At 43.0% G+C, this 23030-nt stretch overlaps 1 protein-coding gene across 4 annotated transcripts in view; it reads right to left on the reverse strand.

Moving 5' to 3' along the window:
• The window catches only part of MAGI2 (membrane associated guanylate kinase, WW and PDZ domain containing 2), a 1467283-nt gene that overhangs the window by 31089 nt on the left and 1413164 nt on the right, over positions 1-23030 (reverse strand). Inside the window, exon 22 of one of the 4 annotated variants that reach the window (XM_033194949.1) lies at positions 19401-19489. The exons of the other annotated variants lie outside the window; for them this stretch is intronic. Coding sequence (XP_033050840.1) covers positions 19401-19489 — 89 coding nt within the window. The remainder of the gene's footprint in view (positions 1-19400; positions 19490-23030) is intronic. 4 annotated transcript variants of the gene reach the window in all.

Here is a 23030-nt window from a genome sequence, read left to right on the forward strand (position 1 = left end):
GAGCCAGACTCTGTCTCAAAAAAAAAAAAAAAAAAAAAGGAATGTGTCCAGTATCACGCCCAGTGAAAATCTGGGTCATCATCATAGGTGAGACTGCTGACCACACATTTTGGATTACCTTCAACATGTCTTCTGCAAGCTAAAGATTTGACCTGGAATAGAATTCACTAACACATTCATTTGAGGATAAATATCTGCATAGAGCTCTGCCAAGCTGAGATATGGCCAAGTCATGGGGCTGCATGTGTAACCTATGAGGACATTTCTTTTGATCAACTTCCTCTATCAAGCAAATCATGGTAGCTCTAAAAAATAAAAACCAGAGTTAGTTATGGACCAATTGAATGATGGCTCCAGCTACCCATATTTGCAGAGCAGGGTAGAACTAAATCAAAAGCTGTAATTAAAAAAGATAATGACTTTTAAATTAGTTTTTATTAATAGAATTAAGCCATATTAAGTCTTGAGATGGTATCATAAGTATGCGAATAAAATGTTCTTCCCTAATGAAAACATATATGGACTGAATAATTTAAAAGTCATATATTACACGTTGGTTTATAACATTAAATATTAAATATATTAATTGGCAATATAAAGTAGTTTATGGACATTTTGTATCACTAGCTAAATAACTAGGTAACTGCTTATAGATCTCTATATAATATAGAGTCCAAACCCACATCAACAGGATGTAAAAGTTTTGATACTGACTAGACAGAACGAGCACTTCTTAGAGAACCATAGGATGACGATGGTGGTTCTGTGCTCTCTGTGCATCATCTTAATACGAAAGACACAGAGATTGGGGGAGGATGATTTAGATTATCCACAAATAAATTCTCCCTTGAAGGCAATTAAAATGGGGAGCGGGTGTCAGTGGAATCTTCTTTCCTAGATATGTATCTGGCTCAGCTGTCTGGGGAAGTCGGCATGGAACTGCCTGGGGAGGAGAAAATGAACAGAATCATCTCCTGGTGAGCCTGTAATTGCACCAGCCTAGATTCTGCATGGTAGCCTGTTGCCTTTTAGAAGGCCGCCGAGCCTTCTTGGATTTTCTAATGATGACCTTGTCCTTTGCCCTAAACCTGCTATCTTCTTCCACCCCACATCTCTCCTCTGCCAGCAGTCACTCAGGAGCCAAGCCTCAGGGTTTGTCCTCCTCTGGTTTCCCTTAATTGGGAAACTGCAGCTCCTGTGTCTCTGCCTGGCTTTCCACTCCCACCCGGGTGGAGCCCCTTGTCTCTGCTCACCTGCAACACTGCCATGGCTGCAATATTGTCCTTGTGGCCCCCAGCTCCAGGGACTCCTTTGTTGCCCCACTGCTCTGATTGCCCGCTCTGTCTTGCCTCTATGGATGGCCTGAGCCTGCACAGTGGGTCTTGTCTGCCTCCCACCGTCTCTTGGGAAGACACCTTACATTCCAGTCACACTCCTTTCCATGCCTGAGCCCCAGCTCTTGCTTGCATTGATTCTGCCTATGACTGGATTACCCTACTGCCTCTCCGCCTCCTAAAACTTGGCTCAGCTCAGATGCCGCCATATTCTTGCAGCCCTCCTTGATAAGCTCACAGAGAAAATGCGCCTTTCCCTCTTCTGAGCACATGTTGGCTGCGGTTTACTTGCTGATAGGATTGTCTTGGCTTTGCCTATCAGATAACCAGCTGTGGCTTATTAATCTTTCCATTCCTCACAGTGCCAAAGTAAGTGCCTTGTACCAAAAGCTTTGTTGATTTGAGGAATGAATCAATTTAAGAGAAAGCCTTGCCCAGGTGACATTTTGGAATGGAGACTCTGAAATTAAATGGCAACCAAATGGACATTATGATGTCTTCACTGGCATGTCTTCTATATGCAGGGTATGTTAAATTGGGTTTATTGCTTTGCTTTTATGCTTGAAGGAATAGTGCCTTAGGAAGAACGCCCCAGTGGAGAAAACAGTGACTCCCCTAGTACTCAGGTCCTGTGAATAGAATCTGTGTTTTCACATATGCGTATCTCTACATATGACTGTCACAGTGGGTGTGTCAGTTGGAGTCACTCTCTCACCTTCTTCCTCTTTGCTCCTCATGTTCATTAAAAATATTCCCCCCGCCCCCACCTGATTACTAAAATATCAGTTAGAAGCAATTTGGATAATATTATACAAATGTATGATCTGGGTGGTATTTCTCACTACCCCCCAAAAAAGAACTCTATTAATTTAGATTTTCTTCCCGTTTTTTTCTTCTGATGATATTTTGGTATAAAATGGACTTTCACTTCATGCTGTTTTTGGGTCAGGGAAGTGGTCTGTCCCAGGGCTTCCATCTAAGGATAAGCCTGAAACATAAGTAGTTCCATCAATTTCTGGTCTTGTTTTAAGACATTCTGGGGGATTTCCAATGAATATAAGGAAAGCTGGATAATTTTAAGAATGACTTCAGGCTGTGTGTGGCAGCTCACACCTGTAATTCCAGCACTTTGGGAGGCTGAGGCAGGTGGATCATGAGGACAGGAGATCAAGACCATCCTGGCCAACATAGTGAAACCCTGTCTCTACTAAAATACAAAAAAAAAATTAGCCGGGCTTGGTGGCACGTGCCTATAATCCCAGCTCCTTGGGAGGCTGAGGCAGGGGAATCGCTTGAACCCGGGAGACGGAGGTTGCAGCGAGCTGAGATTGTACCACTGCACTCCAGCCTGGGCGACAGAGTGAGACTCCACCTCAAAAAAAAAAAAAAAAAAGACTTCAAAGTTAATTTTAATTTATTCTTTCCTTTTACCCTCCTACTTAGGACGTGCTGCTTTTGTTTAAAGGACCGGACATGATGAGAAAGAGACGTTGTGAAATAAAAGATGAGACGGCATCTCATAATTTCCACCACATTATCAGTCTCATTAGTAAAGTGCTTCTCCCCGGAAATGGTTATTGCAAGCTAAGAACAAGTGTAAAGATGAGGAATAAGAGGAGCTTAAATTCATCTTTGGCTCAGAGCAGTTAGGGCTAAGGCCCAGAGTTGAAGTTTTTCCTTCCATGCATTTTACTTAGTTCTCATACCTTGGCTGATGTCTGTTGCACTGCTCAGCCATTCCTGCTTAATTCCTCTCTCAGCCATTCTTCCACCGCAAATCATGGCTGAGAGGTTGGTACTTATTCCTGTGATCTGCTCTTGCCTATAACAAATGGTTGCAGACAGAATTGCAGTCCTATGATTTTTTTTAAGTGGCTCACGGTAGAGCCTCTAACAGCCTTTAACACCTTTGCTCCACTTCTAGTTGTGTATGTGGGCGGTGGGATCTATGTGAACTTGGTAAACAAAACCCATCAGTTCCAAGGATACAGTTTGCGAGACTGTGCCAGACGACATCCTGTAACAGTATACCTGGCAGAGCAAAACCATCAATGCTACGATTCTTTTAAAACATTGCAGAGATGTTGCAACATTTTCTTATTTAGCTCAGAAGGGGCAAATGAGAATGCCAGGTTTTCAGGGTCTCGCTGAACACCGATGTGCTTCAGAATTGATATCTGTAATTTTCCACACATTTGTACTCGTGGCAATGAAATGCTCACTCTAACATCTTATGGTCCTTTGGCCTATGAAATATGCCACTATTTCTCTTTTCAAATACCATTTTATACATTGGGACTGATAATGAGAGCTGTATGATACTTATGTAAAAGGTCAATAAATCGTTCACAATAGAGAAAATTTGCCTGGTAGATGGTACAGATTTTCTATTTTTCTCATCTGAAAGTTTTCTCAACTCGTTTTGCTAGCTATTACATATGTATTAAATGTTACATCTGTGTTTATATAACACATTTTCATACTCAATTTTGTCCTTGAATAGTTTTTACCCTTAGCTGTAAACCTGTCTGAACCTTAGGGATCTCATATTTAAATTGCCTGATGGTTTTAGGCCAATGTGATTGACCAGAATTGTGATTTATTTAGTCTCATTTTTCCACACCATAGGCTCTTCAAATTATGTCAATATCACAAAAAAAAGAGAGAAGATGGCTATTAAAAGTGAATGTTGGATAGGAATAAATATTCTCAACTCAGTCAAGGTGGCCACACAAGACACTTTCTAAACATGCCTGGGACATCTGCTTTGAACAGCAACTGAATGACACAAGAGGATTTAGCAAAGGCTACTGCTGTTCAGCTGAGAATACTGTATGATTAGAGAGAAAGCAGGGGAATTGAAATGTTTGTTTCTCTCTCAGGTTTACAGGTTAGGGTGGTCAGAAATGCCGTTTGTGTCTTAGATTTCTGAGCTACAAGGTGGTGATCATTCTCCCATGGGCCTGATCTATCTTTATCTGACTTAAGGGATTCTCGGGGGCCTGTCTGCTGTAGCTCTCGTGCCTGAAAACATCATTTTATAAGGACTTTCTTAATGAAACAGCACATATTTGCAAGCGAAGGCATTCTTACCAGGAAGAATGATAACTAACATGGGCTCCACTGGCTCCCTCTACTATCACTAACTCAGCAGCAAACCCCCCGTTGAAGCACTTTCACACTCAAGTTAATAGGAACAGGCCACACAACTCTACCTTGCCCAGTGATACCTCTGGAACCAGAAGCTAGTGGTCTCCTGGCAAAGGCCAGTCCCCACCTGGAGCATTGACCTGTTTTGATTCTGTGGATTAGTCACTGTTTAGTGTGCCATAGGTCAGTTCTGTCACTGGCAAATGAAGCCTGCCTGGCATTTATTCTCAGAGAAATGTCTGAAAAGCTCTTATGGCCCATCACATTTCAGAAGAAAGCCACAGTCATGTCAGAGATGTCATGGGCTTCAGCTTTCTCTTGACTAATTGCTCTTCCCCAAAGAAATACAGTACACAGATGCAGGCGAGCTCTGAGGTTCTGGAGAGGGCCGATGATTTTTTTAAACTGTCAAGGAAGTATGTTACAAGGTTGTACATAGCCCTCTGTTTCTGAGAAATATTGTTACTGCTGTTTAAAAACAAACTGAAGAAAATGGAAGGAGCAATAAAAATAAAACAAACTGTACATATACATAAATATTATGCAATTGTTGGTCCTCACTCTCTTTTCCGGTGTTGGAGGGAGTCCTCTTGTGTTAGAGCTTGAGGAGAGGTTTGAGAATTCACAGTGGAGCCATTGCATAGCCATTTCCATGAGGTCAGGGCTTTGCTGGGTGTGGAGGTACTATAGTTTGAAGATACATATTCGAGACAGAGTCTTGCTCTGTCGCCCAGGCTGGAGTGCAGTGGCACCATCTTGGCTCACCGCAACCTCTGCCTCTTGGGATTATCGTGCCTCAACCTCCCAAGTAGCTGGGACTGTAGGCATGCACCACCATGCTCGGCTAATTTTTGTATTTTTAGTAGAGATGGGATTTCACCATGTTGGCCAGGCTGGTCTCGAACCCCTAGCCTCAAGTGATCCACCTGCCTTGACTTCCCATTGTGCTGGAATTACAGGCATGAGCCACCACACCCAGACTTTATTTTTTTTTGAGACAAGATCTTGCTGTCCCCAGGCTGGAGGGCAATGGCACCATCACAGCTCACTGCCTGGGCTCAAGCAATCCTCCTGCCTCAGCCTCCCAAGTACCTGGGACTATGGCACATACCACCACACTCGGCTAATTTTTGTATGTTTTATGGAGATGGGGTTTTGCCATGCTGCCCACACTGGTCTTGAACTCCTGAACTCCAGCGATCCACCCGCCCTGGCCTCCCACATGTTGGAATTACAGGTATGAGCTACTGTGCCCAGCCGTTAGTTTGGATTTTTGACCCTCCAAACCTCATGCTGAAATTTGATCCCCGATGTTGGAGGTGGGGCCTGGGAGGTGTTTGGGTCATTGGAGTGGCTCACTCTGAATGGCCTGCTGCTGTCCTAACGGGACTGAGTTCTCCTTCTTGGTTTCCTGGGGAACGAGTTGTTGGAAAGGGCCTGGCACTCCCCCATCTTTCTTGCTTCCTCTCTCACCACGTGACTGCTGCACACAGTTTACCTATACCTTCTGCCAGGAGTGGAAGCCGCCTGAAGCCCTCACCGGAGGCAGACGCTGGTGCCATGCTCCATAGCCTGCAGAACCACGAGCCAAATAAATCTCTCTGCTTTATAAATGACCCAGCCTCAGTATTCCTTTTACAGCAAGAAAACAAACTAGGACAAAGGGGCAGCCGGGCATCCTGGACCACTGCTTACTCTCAGCGATGGGGACTTGTATTACATCACACAGCCCCTGCCAGGACTCATAAATGCTTGGCTATTGGGGAAAAAAAAGCCTTTGATAATTTACTTTATCATCCAAGAGTGGTTTCCAAAGCTGGTTATACATGACAACCAGAACATGACCCCCTATGAGGATGCAGATACCTGACCCACTGGTTTTGCTTTTCAAAGTTACCCTGAGGAAATAATCAAGGATATATATGGGAAGATACAGCTTCAAGGATTTTGTTTTTTGGTAGGATTTTTTTAAAGTAGTGGAAAAATTAGAAAGTTAAAATTAAAGAAAAATCATCCCAATAGGAGACTGGTTAAATGATAAATGTATAGAACTAAAAGTTGAGCAGCCAGTAAAAACAAGGTCTAGAAGGATCTGTGTATCATGGAAAAGTAGTCGAAATATTGTCAAATAAAAAAAGCAGGTTTCAGGCCGGGCGTGGTGGCTCAAGCCTGTAATCCCAGCACTTTGGGAGGCCGAGACGGGCGGATCACGAGGTCAGGAGATTGAGACCATCCTGGCTAACACGGTGAAACCCCGTCTCTACTAAAAAATACAAAAAGCTAGCTGGGCGAGGTGGCGGGCACCTGTAGTCCCAGCTACTTGGGAGGCTGAGGCAGGAGAATGGCGTAAACCCGGGAGGCGGAGCTTGCAGTGAGCTGAGATCTGGCCACTGCACTCCAGCCTGGGCAACAGAGCGAGACTCCATCTCAAAAAAAAAAAAAAGCAGGTTTCAAAATAAAATGGTTACATTTTTAAAAAGAGAATTCTTTTACCTCTTTTGATTATTTCTGTTTTTGAGGTATTCTATAATTAACATGTAGTATTTTGTTAAAATCAGAAAAGTTACCTAAAGAAAGAGAGCCCATTAGGGCATCATTTGAGAACTAACGCTGCTTGCAGAATGACAGTAGGAACGTTTTCAAAATTGAGATTTAAAATACATCCTTTAAAAATGTCTGTCCTAGGAGTTTTAGAACATTAGCCTTTCAAAGAGCTTTGTGAGATGGGTGGGTGAGGAGGCCCTTAATACAGAAGCTGTCCCAGGACTGTGTTATCCCCTGTCTGAGGGTGCAGGGAAGTCAGTGGGAGGGGCCCTTCTCTGTCCCTCCTTCCCTTCTCCTTGTCAGATTGGCCCCAAGGGGGTGAGACCTGTGAGGTCAGACTGGCTATGCTCCTGCCATGGGAATATGCATATATTTGAAGGTCAAAAAGTGAGGCCAAAGCTTCTAAATGTTTCTCTCTGGAGTAATCTACTAACCAGAAATTCAGAAAATCATAAACAGCTTTCCTTTATTTTCTCTTCTGAGGTCTCTGGCAGGAGCAGATGTTTGTGGCTGTCTTTCCCCATTCTCATAAGCTCCAGCCCCCAGCTGTGAGTCTATCTTTCCCTGTTTCAAAGTAGAAGTGACCAGTTACTGGGGTGGGTGGATTAAGGAACGATCAAGTAGGGAAGGATGACAAAAACGCAGAGTGAGAAAAAATTTCAGCTGAAAAATGGTTTACTCTTTGCTGGGCTATAGAGGTGAAAATAATTGACTGGATTTTGTTGCATTCTGTTCAGCAGTCCAAACTGAACCTCCAGCTTGCTATGAGGTATTAAAGGCTTAGTTCCAGCCTTTTGATTTTTCAAGCACACTTGTACTCCCCTGAGATCTACCTCAGAATCTGCTGGATCCAATGCCACTTTCTTTTATGGATTGAATTTATTTTGTACCTTCTCTTCATAAGCGGAGGAAACCAGGCCTACCAGTTAGATATGGTAGTTTTTTCTCAGAATGCACTCACTTTATGCAGCAATACACATATTTTATTTTATTTTATTTTTTTGAGATGGGGTCTTGCTCTGTTACCTAGGCTGGAGTACAGTGGTGTGATCTCGGCTCACTACAACCTCCACCTCCCGTGTTCAAGTGATTCTCCTGCCTCAGCCTCCTGAGTAGCTGGGATTACAGGTGTGTATCACCACCCCTGACTAATTTTTGTATTTTTAGTAGAGATGGGGTTTCGCCATGTTGGTCAGGCTGGTCTTGAAATCCTGACCTCATGATCTGCCTGCCTCAGCCTCCCAAAGTGCTGGGATTACAGGCGTGAGCCACCGCACCTGGCCTAAAGGGATATAATTTTTTTTTCTGGGATGCTGAAGACTGGAGAGGTAGGAATTCTGTCTTTTAAAAAGCCCCCATCTCACTCTGCGGGCATTCTCCTTCACATGGGTGTGTGTATGTATTATATTCTTATGTCACAATTATTTAAGCCCCTTCATTCATAGGCATGCTTGGTTTTTTTTTTTTTTTTTTCCTGAAAGACCATAACCTTCTGGAGGGAAGGACCTGACCTTGCTATTTCACTTAAATTTTTTTTTTTTTTTTTCTGTTTTGAGACAGGGTCTTGCTCTCTGTCACCCAGGCTGGAGTGCAGTGGTGCAATCATGACTCACTGCAGCCTCGGCCTCCAGGGCTCAAGCGATGCTCAACCTCCTGAGTAGCTGGGATTACAGGCATGCACCACCAAACCTGGTTAATCTTTGTATTTTTTGTAGAGACAGGGTCCCACTAGGTTGGCCAGGCTGGTCTCGAATTCCTGGGCTCAAGCGATCTTCCTGCCTCGGCCTCCCATAGTGCTGGGATTACAGGTGTGAGCCACCACGCTTGACCTTAACCTTATTTCTTTTCGGTCATTCATTCACACAATGTATGCCTGTCTCGGCCTCCCACAGTGCTGGGATTACAGGCATGTGTTTTTTTAAGTAGTTGCCATCCACTGGTGTGAGGTGATATCTCATTGTGATTTTGATTTGCATTTTCCATCCAGTGTTAAGCATAGGGCTCTGGGCACGATCGTGCTTGCTAATAATAGATCTAGTGGCTTCGGAACTGTAAAACAGATAAGATAATAACCTAGTAAAAATTTCCAAAGAGACAAGGTCACAGAAAGGCAAAAAGAAAGCCATGATCTTCATGTCACGTTTTGCAATACTAAATAACCTGGCAATGTTTACATTTACATTACCTGTCCCCATAGGGAGTGCCTCAGACTGCCACTTGCGGCTCCCAATGAAGACGAATGGAAAGGCTTTTCCCTTGTCAGTGTGCTTCTGAGTCAGAATCAGGATTGTGTTCTATTAGCATTTGTCTATTTTGCAAGCTCCTACCTAGAGTGGCTGTCAAGACAACTGATATTCCTTCTCCCCACTGAACCTGGACTACTGTCTATAAGGAGTCATTGTGAAAAGAGGTGGGGTACAAAGGAATATAAATAAACCACTGACACCTCCCAGACCCTGGAAGCTCCTTTTCTATACATGCAGTTCTGCTTCCTTACTGCCCCTGGTGGAGTCCTCCTTCCAAAATCAATCAGGGACAGGACTCAAAACAATAGCAGCAAAAACAGAAGCTGAACAAAAACCTGATAACTAGAGAGTGAACTGATGATAATGCCAACCTCATGATAATGAGCTGCCTGGCTCCTACTGATTGCTCCTTTAAGAAACTCAGCACCTCTTATCTAATTGTCCTGAAGGCTGCATAATGTACCAAATGAAGCTCAGTAAGGGGGGCAATCCTCCGTGCAGTAACCTCCACTGAAGGCTTAGGGCCGCTGGATCACCTGTGTGGCAGTGTCTTTTTTTTTATTTTTGCAGTAAAAAACATAAAACTTACCATCTTAACCATTTGTAACTGTGCAGTACAGTAGTGTTATGTGTAATAGATCCCTAAAACTTCATCTTGCAAAACTGAAACTCTATATCCATTGAACTCACCCTTTCCCCTCTCCCCAGCCCCTGGCAACCACGTTCTACTTCCTGTTTCTAAGAGCCTGACTACTTTGGATGCCTCACAGAAGTGGAATCATGCAGTATTCATCTTTTTGTGACTGGCTTATTTCACTTCCCATAATGTCCTCAAGGTTCATCCATGTTGTAGCAGATGACAGGATTTCCTTGTTTCTTAAGGCTAAATAATATTCCATTGTAATACCATCTGACCCAGCAATCCCATTACTAGGTATACACCCAAAGGAATATAAATCATTCTATTATAAAGATACATAGATGCATATGTTTACTGCAGCACTATTTACAATACCAAAGACATGGAATCAGCCTAAATGCCCATCAGTGATAGACTGGACAAAGAAAATAAGGTACATATACACCATGGAGTACTATGCAGCCATAAAAAGGAACAGGATCATGTCCTTTGCAGAAACATGGTTGTTGCTAGAAGCCATTATCCTCAGCAAACTAACAGAGGAACAGAAAACCAAACACTGCATTTTCTCACTTATAAATAGGAGCTGAATGATGAGAACACATGGACAAACCACCATGGCACATGTTTACCTGTGTAACAAACATGCACATCCTGCACATGTACCCTGAACTTAAAAGTTGAAGAAAAAAGAAATTCCATTGTATGTAGGTGTACACACACACTGACACACACACATCCCTCTCACATTTTCTTTATCCATTCATGTGTTGATGGACATTGAGGTTGCTCCACCTCTTGGTTATTATAAATGTTGTGAATAATGCTGCAACAAACATGAATGTGCAAGTATCTCCTTGACATCCTATATATTTTATATGCATATATATTTTATGTGTGCATATATATATATAAATTTTATATATATATAACAAATCCAAAAGTGGGATTGTTGGATTGTATGGTAATTCTATATTTATTTTTTTGAAGAACTTCCATACCGTTTCCATAATGGCCACACTTCAATCCCACAAACAGAACACAAGAGTTCTAATTTCTTCACATCCTTGCCAACACTTGTTATTTTCTGTGTATTTTTATTTTTATTTTTGAGATGGAGTTTTTCTCTTGTTGCCCAGGCTGGAGTGCAATAGTGTGATCTCAGCTCACTATAACCTCTGCCTCCTGGGTTCAAGTGATTCTCCTGCCTCAGCCTCCTGGGTAGGTAGCTGGGATTACAGGTGCCCTCCACCATGCCTGGCTAAATTTTGTATTTTTAGCAGAGCAGAGGTTTCACCATTTTGGCCAGACTGGTCTTGAATTCCTGACCTCAGGTGATCCACCTGCCTCAGCCCCGCGGTGCTAGGATTACAGGGGTGTGTGTGTGTGTGTGTGCATGTGTGTGTTTAATAGTTGCTATCCACTGGTGTGAGGTGATATCTCAATGTGATTTTGATTTGCATTTCCCTGATAATTGGTGATATCGAACATCTTTTCTTACACTTGTTGGTCATTTGTGTATTTAAGTCTTTCACAACCATAGCACAACTTGGGGTTTCTAGCTAGAGCTTTTACATGCCTTGGAGCTTTGGATGTAGAGAGATTGGGACATGGTTTCACTGTATTTGACCACTGAAAGGCAAGCAACATTTCACTTACATGGTGAGTAAGCAGTGAGATTTTTTTTTGCCTGGGCATTGCCTGGTATTTTACTTTGAAAACAAGCTAAAGATATTGACTGCTGTATGCCCAGAGGTAATAAGCTATTGATGGCTATAATGGAAAAGGCCAACTGAACAGATGTATTTTACTTGGGAGAGAAAATTTTTCTCCCCTCTGGCATTTTATATATGTGTGTGTGTGTGTGTATATATATGTGTATATACACACACACACACACATATATGAGAAACATCTTGAATATAAAAAGAGACATTAAGTATTCCTGCTACTTGCTTTTTCTGTGGTAGTGAATTTTCATAAGGAATTGCAAAAAGACCCAAGTCCTTTTTTTGAAGGTACTATGCTAACATCAAACAATCTTTCATCAGAAAAACCCAGTGTGTGAAAGTAGCTAGCTCCAAGTGGTCACAGTACAATGATTGTGTCCATACATTAACGTTGGGGTTATGAGGGAAAGTAGCCTCTGTGTCACTGCTCATGTGTCACAAAGTAGCAGGAAGGTGACACAGAGCCTGGAGCAGGCAAGGGAATGTCTGTGTTCTTTCTCTCCTTTGCCAGCCTCCCTCCCCCGACTTTTCCATGCCCTTCCCTGGGGACTCCATCGCCTCTTTTGGTTTTAACTGCTGAAGCCACAACTATGATGCAGTTGCTTGTTGTGAATCACTATTTGAATGTTCACATACATCTTAAAATTTCATTTTTTTTTTTTTTGAGATTGAATTTTGCTTTGTTGCCCAGGCTGGCGTGCAATGGCACAATCTTGGCTCACTGCAACCTCTGCCTCCCGGGTTCAAGCGATTCTCCTGCCTCAGCCTCCTGCGTAACTGGGATTACAGGCACGTGCCACCACACCTGACTAATCGTAATCCCAAAGTGCTGGGATTACAGGCATGAGCTACTGCTCCTCAGATTAGTTCATTCATAGTACTCTCCATGTTAGCATTAAAAAGGAACTAAGGCATCATATAACTGAACCCTATTATTTTATGGATGAGTAGACCAAGGTCCAGAGAAATTAGGTAATTCTTGAAAGGCTGCACAGCTAGTTAACAGCATCACTTTAGAATTTTCCTATGTTTTTTTCCCTGATGATGGCTTTGCCGTTTTCTCAAATACTTAGTTTCTAATGTGGGGATACTTTTTGAGTCCTTCTTAATTCTTAGTCCCTTTTACCATCATTCAGCAGGTTTTATTGATTCTTCTTTCAAGTTGCAGGTATTGCCAACTCACCTGCATCTTACTTCTGTTTTTAGTACCTCATGACCCCATCCCTGCATCTCCTAGGTTATCTTAATAGCTTATCTGATCTACCTCTAGTCCACTGGTTCTTAGCTCTGGCTGCTCATCATATTGACCTGGGGCATGTTAACAACAGCAGAAGGCCTTTTCTGCCTGCCAGTCTTTCCCACCCCATTCTGGTTGAATTAGTCTGGGGAGGAGCCTCGGTGGGTATTTTTCAAATCCAAATCCACAGGTGATTATAATGGGTAGCCAGGATTAAAAACCCTTTCCAGAAATGTTTGCCACCACCCACTTCTTTGGCAGTGTCAATGTGATGTTTGCCCGTGTCAATCAAATGTTTGCCACCAAAGCACTTATTTGGCAGTGTCAATGTGATGCTTGAGAACTTTCTGTGCCTTCTCATTGCCATTAGTTTCTAGATATCTGCTTCTTCCAAGCATTCAAAGATTTTGTGACTTTGCCTTTTGGTAGGAACCCTATGTTCTAGACATATCATTTGCGTGTTAGCTTCGAAATCATCGCTGAAAATATCCAACATTCATTTCAAGTTGTAGAGCCCTTTGCTGTCCTCTCTGCCCATCCAAAACCCACTGGCTCCTCAAGGGCATCTCAAGACTACCTTCCTCCAAGGAGCCCTGTCTGACTATTCTGGTCATTATTTCTGCCACTTGCCTCAAACTGTCTTATTCTGGTTTGTACTCTCTTATTCTAAGTAAGTATTTTCAGCTCTTTAGTGAGATGGAGAGCTCCTCCAGGGAGGGGCAATGGCACATTTTTTTTTTTTTCTGGAGTCCCTACAGCATCAAACAATGGCTGACATGTTAGAGGCAAATTTGATTAAACTTGGTATAGACCCAGGAGACTAGAAGGGAGCTTAGAGAATTTTTGTGGTGGCCCCTTTTCACAGCAGAAAGGCAGGTACAGAATCCCATTCAGACAGACCTAATGTTAGCTCTCATTCCACAGGTCCTGGTTACCTTCTGTCTGCAGGAGACTATGCTAGATGTGGCATTTCTGCAGCCCAGCAGCAACTCTGGCACATTAGACTGCAGTTTGTGCTGCCAACGTAGATCACAATTACAATTTGAGAAACAACACTTTGTAGTAACAATAAAACTTAGATGAACCAGAAGCAACTACCTGGAACATTCAATTAGCCAGTTTTCCTCCACTCAGCCATTAACACGAAGAGATTCACTACATGAGAATAAGTGGATAGGCAGGAAATTATTTAAAAAACAAGACAAAAGGGAAACCTCCCCACCCACCACCTTTAGATTAGGTTGAGAGTATTGGTGGAAATTTGGGCCATCAATCTTGTGGCTTCTACAACCATCTAAACAAAAACCTGCACTGAAATTTGCTGTCAGAATGATGACTTCGTGATACTGCAAGATGTTTATTCGTCCATTCACTTATTTATTCAGTCTTTCTTGTTGTCCTCAATCTGCTAAGCACTGTACAAAGAACCTAGGTTCCTGGCTTCAAGGAGTTTGAATACCACAAAGGGGAGGAAGTATGTGGATGCTGATAACTATGCTGTGAAGCAGAGAGTGAGAGAGAATAGGAGAGAAGCATGAGGGCTATGAGACTTCAGAGGTCTGAGAGATCCCTTCTGATTGCTAGACTTGGGAAAGGATTCATGGAGGAGGCAGGCTTTGGACCTGGTTCTTGAAGGAGGACAAGATTTGGGGAAAGGGTTTAATAAGCCAAGAAAACAGCATGTGCCCAACCCTGAAGGTGGGGATGCAGGGCAATGACAAGTGTTCCCGTGTAACTGGAGCACACCTATGTAATGGAATATTGCGTGAGATAGGAGATCAGAGTGAATAGCAGGATGGGGCCAAATTACAGATGGCTTGGGGATGCACTTAAAGGTTTTTTGTTGGGCGCAGCGGCTCACACCTGTAATCCCAGCTCTATGGGGGGCCAAGGCAGGCAGATCACTTGAGGCCAGGAGTTCGAGACCAGCCTGGCCAACACGGTGAAATCCTGTCTCTATTAAAAATACAAAAAATAGCTGGGGGCGGTGGCATATGCCTGTAATTCTAGCTACCTGGGAGGCTGAAGTGAGAATTGCTTGAACCAGGAAGGCAGAGATTCCCTTGAGTCGAGATTGTGCCACTGCACTCCAGCCTGAGTGACAGAGCAAGACTGTCTCAGAAAAAAAAAAAAGCTTTTCTTTTTTTTTTTTGGGTGGAAAATATTTTTGAGTGGGGCAATCCTTTAGGACAATTGTGGCATCAATGAGCAGGGAAGATACACCATAGCAGTATAGCAGTAGGGCAAACAGGTAAAGGCTGTCTAATCCAGGGGTGTGGGCCTGAACTGGGACAGAATGACAATGGGAATGGAGGAGAGGCTGATATGGGAAATGAAAGAAGTATGCTCACACCTGGGGACTGTTGTACACACACACACAGACACCGACACACACACGCAGACACACACACACAGAGACACACACACACACAGACACAGACACACACGAGTAGGGAAGCCAGTCAATGTAGTTTTGAGCCAACCATGAGGGTTGATGGTCCCTTAATTAATAGGTGATTCAAAAGGAGGAATATTTTGGGAGGGAAGGTCATGAATACAATTTTGAACGCATAAATGCAGGGTATCTGGGTAGAATTGTCTAGCAGGCAGCTTGATGTCTTGGGATGAAGCTGTGAAATGAAGGCAGGGGTGGCAAACAGACACAAGAGTCCTCTGCACGGTGGGACAGGTGGAACCATGAGAGCAAGAGAGATCCTGAAGGAAAGGATGGGGAGGGCTGTTATGGGTGGAAAGAGAGTTGAAGACCCCAGAGGAGCAACTGAACAGGTAAGAGAAAATCCAGCGAATACATTGACCAACAGTGTTAGCTGTTACAGGGAGTCCTAAGGGGCTGAAGGGTTGAATCTGTCATTAGATTTTGTTATCGTAGTGAAACTGGTGATCTTTGAGGGGACTTCGTCATTGGAGTCTTGATAAAATTCAGATTTCAAAATGCAGTATGTCACGGGAAAAGAGAAATTGGGGAGAGCACACCTGTTTCCAGAATACTTTATATGTCAAGACGGGAAAGGAACCCAAGAAATGCTTTCAACAGGACTGCGATTTTTTTTTTTGTAAACTACAAGCACCCCGTTTTCCTTAACCATTCCCCATATAGAGAGTTACTTTAGTGTAGAGGTGGTATCTTACTCATCTTTACACTCTGACCACCTCTGCCCTCTGAAAAAAGAAAGCAGAAACACCAGGGCCTGGGTCCCCATGGCTGGAGCTAAGTGGGAGCTCTAGTGATCTGAGGTGGGTGCCCACACTGGGTGGGTTCCTGGAGTGGCTCAGAACATGGGGAGGCATGTGGGGAGGGCCTCTGGAGAGGTCCATGGAGTAGAAGGTGAAGGCCACTTCCCACCCACAAGCCACACAAAGCCATCATATCTCGAGTGCTATGTGCCTGGCATTGCGCCAATCCTCTCCACTCTCCCTCCTTTTCTAACTTGCTTCCCAGCCTATCTCTGGACGGTGCAACCACTTTTTCATCTAGAAAATGGGTAATTATTTTTGAAGCCCCTCTCTGGCTTCCAAATTGCTTTTCTCTTCTGGTTCTCTTCCTGTCTCTCAGATTGCCCTCTCCTGATTTTCTTCATCAACTTCTCTTACTTCCCAGTCCAATGTGGCTTTGTCATCTGGCGCTCCTCTCTATGTACACAGTGGGTGCTTTCTGGGACAGCTCAGCCCCACTTACGGCTCCAAGTCCTCTCCAAGACTCCCCAAATGCTCTGGCTCCAGCTCCTGAGTGCCTCATCCAAGTGCCCTATTTCTGGCCTTCCTCACTTCAGTGTCTCTCAGACCTCTGAAGCTCAACAAGTTCAAAACTCACCTCATCATCCTTCTGCCTAAGCTTGGCCCTTCACTCGTGTTTCCCGTTAGCTTCCTGACATCATCTTCCACCCAGCCTCGGGTCACAGTCCTCCTCCCTGAGCCTGTCCTTCACATTCATTATTCACCAACCTTCTTTATTTCATCAATGAAATGATGGAAATATCCCCAATATCCAACCCCAATGTGCTATTTCCACCACCACTTTCTTAATTCCGGCCCTCACGTCATTTGCTACTGAGGTATATTTCCAAATACAGATGTTTTTACCCTCCCATTAAAAAATTTCTTTTGGTGACATCTGATTATATAAACCTCAGATTCCTTTGCTTGGGATAGAAGGTCCTTTTTTTCTTTTCTTTTCTTTTGAGACAGGGTCTCGCTCTGTCACCCAGGCTGGAGTGCAGTGGCACAATCATAGCTCACTGCAGCCTCAAACTCCTGGGCTCAAGAAATCCTCTTGCCTCAGTTTCCCAAGTAGCTGGGACTACAGCCACATGCTAGCACACCTGGCTAATTTTTAATTTTTTTTAATAGATAGGGTCTTGCTATGTTGCCCAGGTTGGTCTCCATCTCTTAGCCTCAAGCCATCCTCCTGCCTTGGCCTCCCAAAATGTTGGGATTACAGGTGTGAGCCACCGTGCCCAGCCAGAAGGCTATTTTTTAAAGGGCTCCTCCTTCATTTTGGCCATCCCCCTTTCCCATTTAGTCTATGTTAGAGCTTTTCTGAACATATCTCCCTGACTTTGCTTGAACCATTTCATCTGCTTGGAAACAAACAGCCTTATCTTTTTCCCACTCTGGTGAAAGCAATGCCCAGCTAAAATTTTACCACTTGGGTAGAATTTTCTACAATTCTGCTAAGCAGATTTAGTTTACTGCCCACTTTGGGTTCTTATCACCCTTTGCTAATACTATTTATCTTGCCCCATTACATAATTATCTCCCTGTCTTCCATCCTAGTTTATGAATGGACATAGCAAAGCCTTTCTTATTAATCTTTATATCTCTTGCAATGAGCAACAGACCTTGGGTCACAGGTGGTGCTTGATAGATGCTTATGGAACTGAACTGAAACCACAAAGAGCCCTCGCTCTCTTTTTTTAAAGTTAATGACTCTAGTGAATTGACTCAGGCCTCCTCATCCCCATGGATTACAGACTAGTTAAAGTAAATTATATGGCAAGCATAGACCTTTCTTTTGTCAGAAACAGAAATCTATCCCTCCTTAACCTATAGTCATTGGACTAGATTTCCCCAATAATTATTCCATGACTTTATTTCTTTTCTAGCACATTGCAACTTTCTCCTTTATGCCCTAGCTTAGCTACGTAGTTTTCCCCTGATCAACAAGTTACCTTTTGAGAGACATATTTTGGAAAATTATACATTTCAAACTTGTTTTTATAGACAGCTTCAAGGAATGACTGTGATGGTTGTGTGTGTGACTGTGTGTGTTTGTGTGTGTGTATGTATATCTACCTAAATTTATATCAGCATAAACCTTTTTGATAAGAAGATGTTTAGTAGTAAGCCAATTAAATAATTTACTTAATGAATAATGTTGTCTTTTATGTTAAATTCTAGCCAGACCTGGATGGTAATTAGCAGGGTCATTAACAATTGGAAAATATGTTTCAGAAAAAATTCAGAGAGCCAGTTTAAAAGAATTTGGTGGAGAGACACTTAGCCATGGCTGTGACAGTGTGAATGGGATAGAATCAAACCAGAATTGAGAAGTGTGTCAGTTTGATTTATACTTATATGGCTAACTATGGAGACTGAGCATGAGTACAGTTTCTGCTAAAAAGCCAAAGTGACATATAAAATCCCAGTCCAATTAAATTGTGGCAGTAGCCACATGCCACCGCAGAACGTGACAGTGAAATGTGGGCTGCTCTAGGGATGTATTTGAGGGGTAAAAAGTTGCTTGAACCATAGTTGCAAGGCTATCATCTACATTCTGATTTTTAAAAAAATTACGGGTTACATTTTCTTTCCGCGAAATTTTTTACCAAGGCTAAAATGTAGCCAACACTTGAGAATATTCCTTTTGAAACAGTAGCGAATACTAACTTGATGTAAAGTTATGACTACTTTAAAAAAATAGTCACAAATGGGCCTTAACATTTTTTTTTCTTTAAACTTGGTGCATCACTGAGTATGGAGGAAGGAAGGTGACAGGATCTTGTCCTGATTGGATAACTGCCACAGAGCAGGCTGGGAAGTACCCATGATGCCAGGTGGAGTTTGGAGTTTCTAGGGCTAGAAGGTCTGGCAACTGTGGCTCTCTTTCTATTGGACACAAAATGGATAGCTTAGGTTACAGCTATCTATACTTTGGCTGAGAGGAAACAAATTTAGTGACTTGCACTGAATCTAAGGGAGGATGCTCTGAAACATGTGGGGTTGAATGCGGCCAGTGCTGCTCTGCTGTTCTCTACCTGCTTCCTTCCTGCTGGGGTCATTCTAGGCTGGCCCCTGCAAGAATGCGGTGCATCTCAAATTTTCATGGATCTGAAAATCCTATCCTTATCACTTACAAGATCTCAGCTATACATATATTCCAGAACTCTAGAAATAATTAGACAAGCTACTATGAAAGAGAAAGCATTATACATCAGTTAAAAACATATGCAAAACCAAGGCTCATTAGAGAAAGATAATATTCATGCAGATTTTACAAACCGTGTCTTTAGGGTGGCCCAATAAGTAGAAATATGGGGACCCATGCTTGTCACTTTTCATGCACATGGAGAGACTGGAAGGTACCATTCCTAAAGGAAGGGGAGGAACAGCCTAGGACCAATCATTAGAATTAACAGAACCAGTAACAAAGATATATTATTACTGTTAGAATCAAGATTGCTTAGTATGTTTAGAGCAGTCGAATAAAAATTATCTAGGCAGTAAGAATAAAGACTTTAAGTAAAGCTAACCCTATCAAGCATGCAGCAAGTGAAATTAGTGAAAGACTGAGCTACATGTGTATTTCAAAAGTAGACTTTTCTCAAAATATTGAGGGCATCCTGAGGTGCTTTAATGGAGGCACAAATGTTAATAAAATTTGAAATGGTAATATGTAAATTCTTGTAGGCTTTTCTCATAATAATGAGATGTTTTAGTGATATCAACTGTCATTTGAGAATCAGTCACAGTAATCATTTCTAAAATTTAAAAGGATTGTAAAAATAAATACATAGTGTCCCTACGTTTATATTTATATTTTCTCTAATAATCTCATAAATTCATATAGTTCCCCTTACCACTAAAACTTTTCTTATTAAATTCAAAGTTCATGGTTGGGCATGGTGGCTCATGCCTATAATCCCAGCCACTTTGGGAGGCTGAGGTGGGCAGAACGTTTGAGGTCAGGAGTTCAAGACCAGTCTGGCCAACATGGTGAAACCCCATCTCTGCTAAAAATATAAAAATTAGCTGGGCGTGGTGGTGCGCAACTGTAGTCCCATCTACTTAGGAGGCTGAGGCAGGAGAATCACTTGAACCCCGGAGGCAGAGGTTGCAGTGAGCCGAGATAGCGCCACTGCACACCAGCCCGGCATCAGAGTGAGACTCTGTCTTAAGAAAAAAAAATCATAGTTGACTTGCTGGATGTAGTTGCTTTCTGGAAGAAAATAAAACTGAAAAAAAATGTAGCAGTGTCTTGCCTGTTCTTTTCCACTGTACTCACCTTGTGCTTTGAAACCACCCTCTTTGTGGTTCTCTTGGTCTGAATCTAGCTCAGATCATGGACTCCAGTTCTTTACCTACACAAGGTACTAGAAATTCTGGAATATCTAGATAGTAATTTCCAAGAGACAGGCCCCTAGAAGAGGCAACAACTGCTCCCTGCACTGCCTGTGTTCGCTCAGCTCTGCTCAGGGTGAGATAAGGGGGATGTGCTCATTGTGAGGTTAATGTGATCAGAAGAACTTAATCCATGCAGCTTGGATGTTTTGAGGCCTGATTTCCTCTTTGCCAGCAACACTGATTCTCCCCATGTACATGCCCAACTTGCTCCACACGTGGCGCTATGTATACACGGCTTCAATGTGCAGAATGGAATTGCACTCCACATCAATTTTGGGTTTTGCCATAGAGGGTATTTTTCATAGCATGGTGTGTTTGAGGAAAGGGAGAGTACAGGCGGAGCCCTAACACCTCGAGGTTAAATGGAAAGTAGAACCTCTGGGTGGTAAGAAAGCACGTGCTTAACAATAAATGTCAGAAGTAGAAATTAAATTTCAGGATTTATTAATTGAGTTTACCACTTAGCCCTGCCAAGATGCAAGTAATTTTGTGTGAAAATGATCAAGCTGTTTCAGTGTCACACAGCGAAGGCTCTCATTTGGTTTTAAACATGGCCTTTACTGGGCTTGGAAGATACACGTGCTAGGAGACCTCATGCCCAGAAGGTCAAATAAAAGGGCCTAGAGCATGGTGGAAATAAATTGCTGTGAAGGCTGGAGTAGAAACTGCAGTGAAATGTGAGAAACAGAGAGTTGCATACTGTGCTAGGCATATTAATGCACACATTATGAGTGTATGTGTCCAATCCTAAAACCCAGGATCCCAATAAGGCCAGGGTCACTGTTGAAGAGTTCATGCTGAACAGACCAGAGACTTTGCTACAGAACTGTAAAAGCAGGTTATTTTGAAAGCAACTGTTGAGCCACTTTATAGTTAACAGCTATTTAGTCTGGGCTAAGTGTGTGTTTGTTGTTCTATTAAAAAATCTTGAATCCAAACAGCACATTGATGAATGTGTGATTCTTAAGTTTAGAAATTTTGTTGTAGAGAATACAATTCAAGCCTGGAGTAAGGCATTATATGATTTTATTTGTGATCCTGACGGAAGATTTATAGTTAAATATTGGGAGTTCTTATCAGAACAGGACATTGGGGCAATCCTAACTTTGAGCAAGGCTGTAGACAGTTTGTGAATAACAAAAATCTGGACTTATGGTAAAAAATACAGAGACAATAAGAAGGTTGTTGGTTGCTAGGGTGAGTGTGGACGGAATGGATGAATAGATGGAGCACAGAGCGTTTTTAGGGCAGTGCCATTACTCTGTATGATACTACAATGGTGGACACATGTCATTAGACATTTGTCTGCACCCATAGAATGTACAACAGTGGTCTCCAACATTTTTGGCACCAGGGACTAGTTTTGTGGAAGACAGTTTTTCCACAGACTAGGTAGGGGTAGGGGGATGGCTTCAGGATGAAACTGTTCCACCTCAGATCATCAGGCATTAGATTCGCCCAAGGAACAGGCAACCTAGATCCCTCACATGTGCCATTCACAGTAGGGTTTGCGCCCCTATGAGAATCTAATGCTGCCACTGATCTGACAGGAGGTGGAGCTCAGGCAGTAAAGCTCGATCGCCCACTGCTTACCTACAGCTGTGTGGCCTGGTTCCTAACAGACCATGGACCAGTCAGGATCTGCAGCCCAGGGTACAACACTAAGACCCAACCCTAGTGTCAACTGTGGACTCTGCGTGATAACAATGTGTCAGTGTAGGTTCGTCAGTTGTGACAAACGCACACAGCGGTGGGGGTGCTGATCATGGCGGTGGCTATGCGTGAATGGGGGCAGGGAGTATATGGGAAATCTCTGTGCCTTTCTCTCAAAGTTGCTGTGAACCCAAAACTGCCTTAAAAAATCAAGTCTTAAAAAAAGCTGGCCTTACGGACTCACTGTTTCTTCCACTGGAAATGAGGGGTTTAGACTACTTTAGTTAAAAAAATGAAAGCTTGAGTTATTTGACTAGGGGAAGCCAGGACAGGGCAGTAGGCACGGGCCTGGCTGAAGTGATGCTTTGGAGACTGGTCTCTTGCTGGTTATGGCAGTTGGTTGGACCTACCCTGGAATTTGTCTTAAGATACTGGACTGTACTTTGAGCAGCCGGGCTTTGTTGTTAAACTCCTTAAGATCAACACCTTTTCTGTAATGTCTCTATTTCAAGACAAGAGAAAATTAGACTGGAGGAAACAGCTTTGGCATGTAGCACCAACTTTGAAATGGGTCCAGCCGAGAGGTTCGAAGGCTTTTCTGGAATCAACATTCTCATATTGTGAACCACAGGGCCAGACTCTCCGTGATGAGGAGAGCTCAGATTGTCAAAAAGGCATGATATGGAAAATGGGAGGACAATGGGAGGACAACCTAGTTTCCTTTCTCTGAGTTGCAAGGGCTGACAAGTCAGAATGGAGAGCAATTCAGATGTGAGGGGCAATGGCTGAAGGGGTGGGGCACACTCAAGTAGCAGAAAGCCATGGACAGAAAGAGGGCAACAAGTAGAAACTTCA

Source organism: Trachypithecus francoisi, unplaced genomic scaffold (assembly GCF_009764315.1).
Source record: "Trachypithecus francoisi isolate TF-2019V2 unplaced genomic scaffold, Tfra_2.0 Lachesis_group4, whole genome shotgun sequence".
NCBI lineage: Eukaryota > Metazoa > Chordata > Mammalia > Primates > Cercopithecidae > Trachypithecus > Trachypithecus francoisi.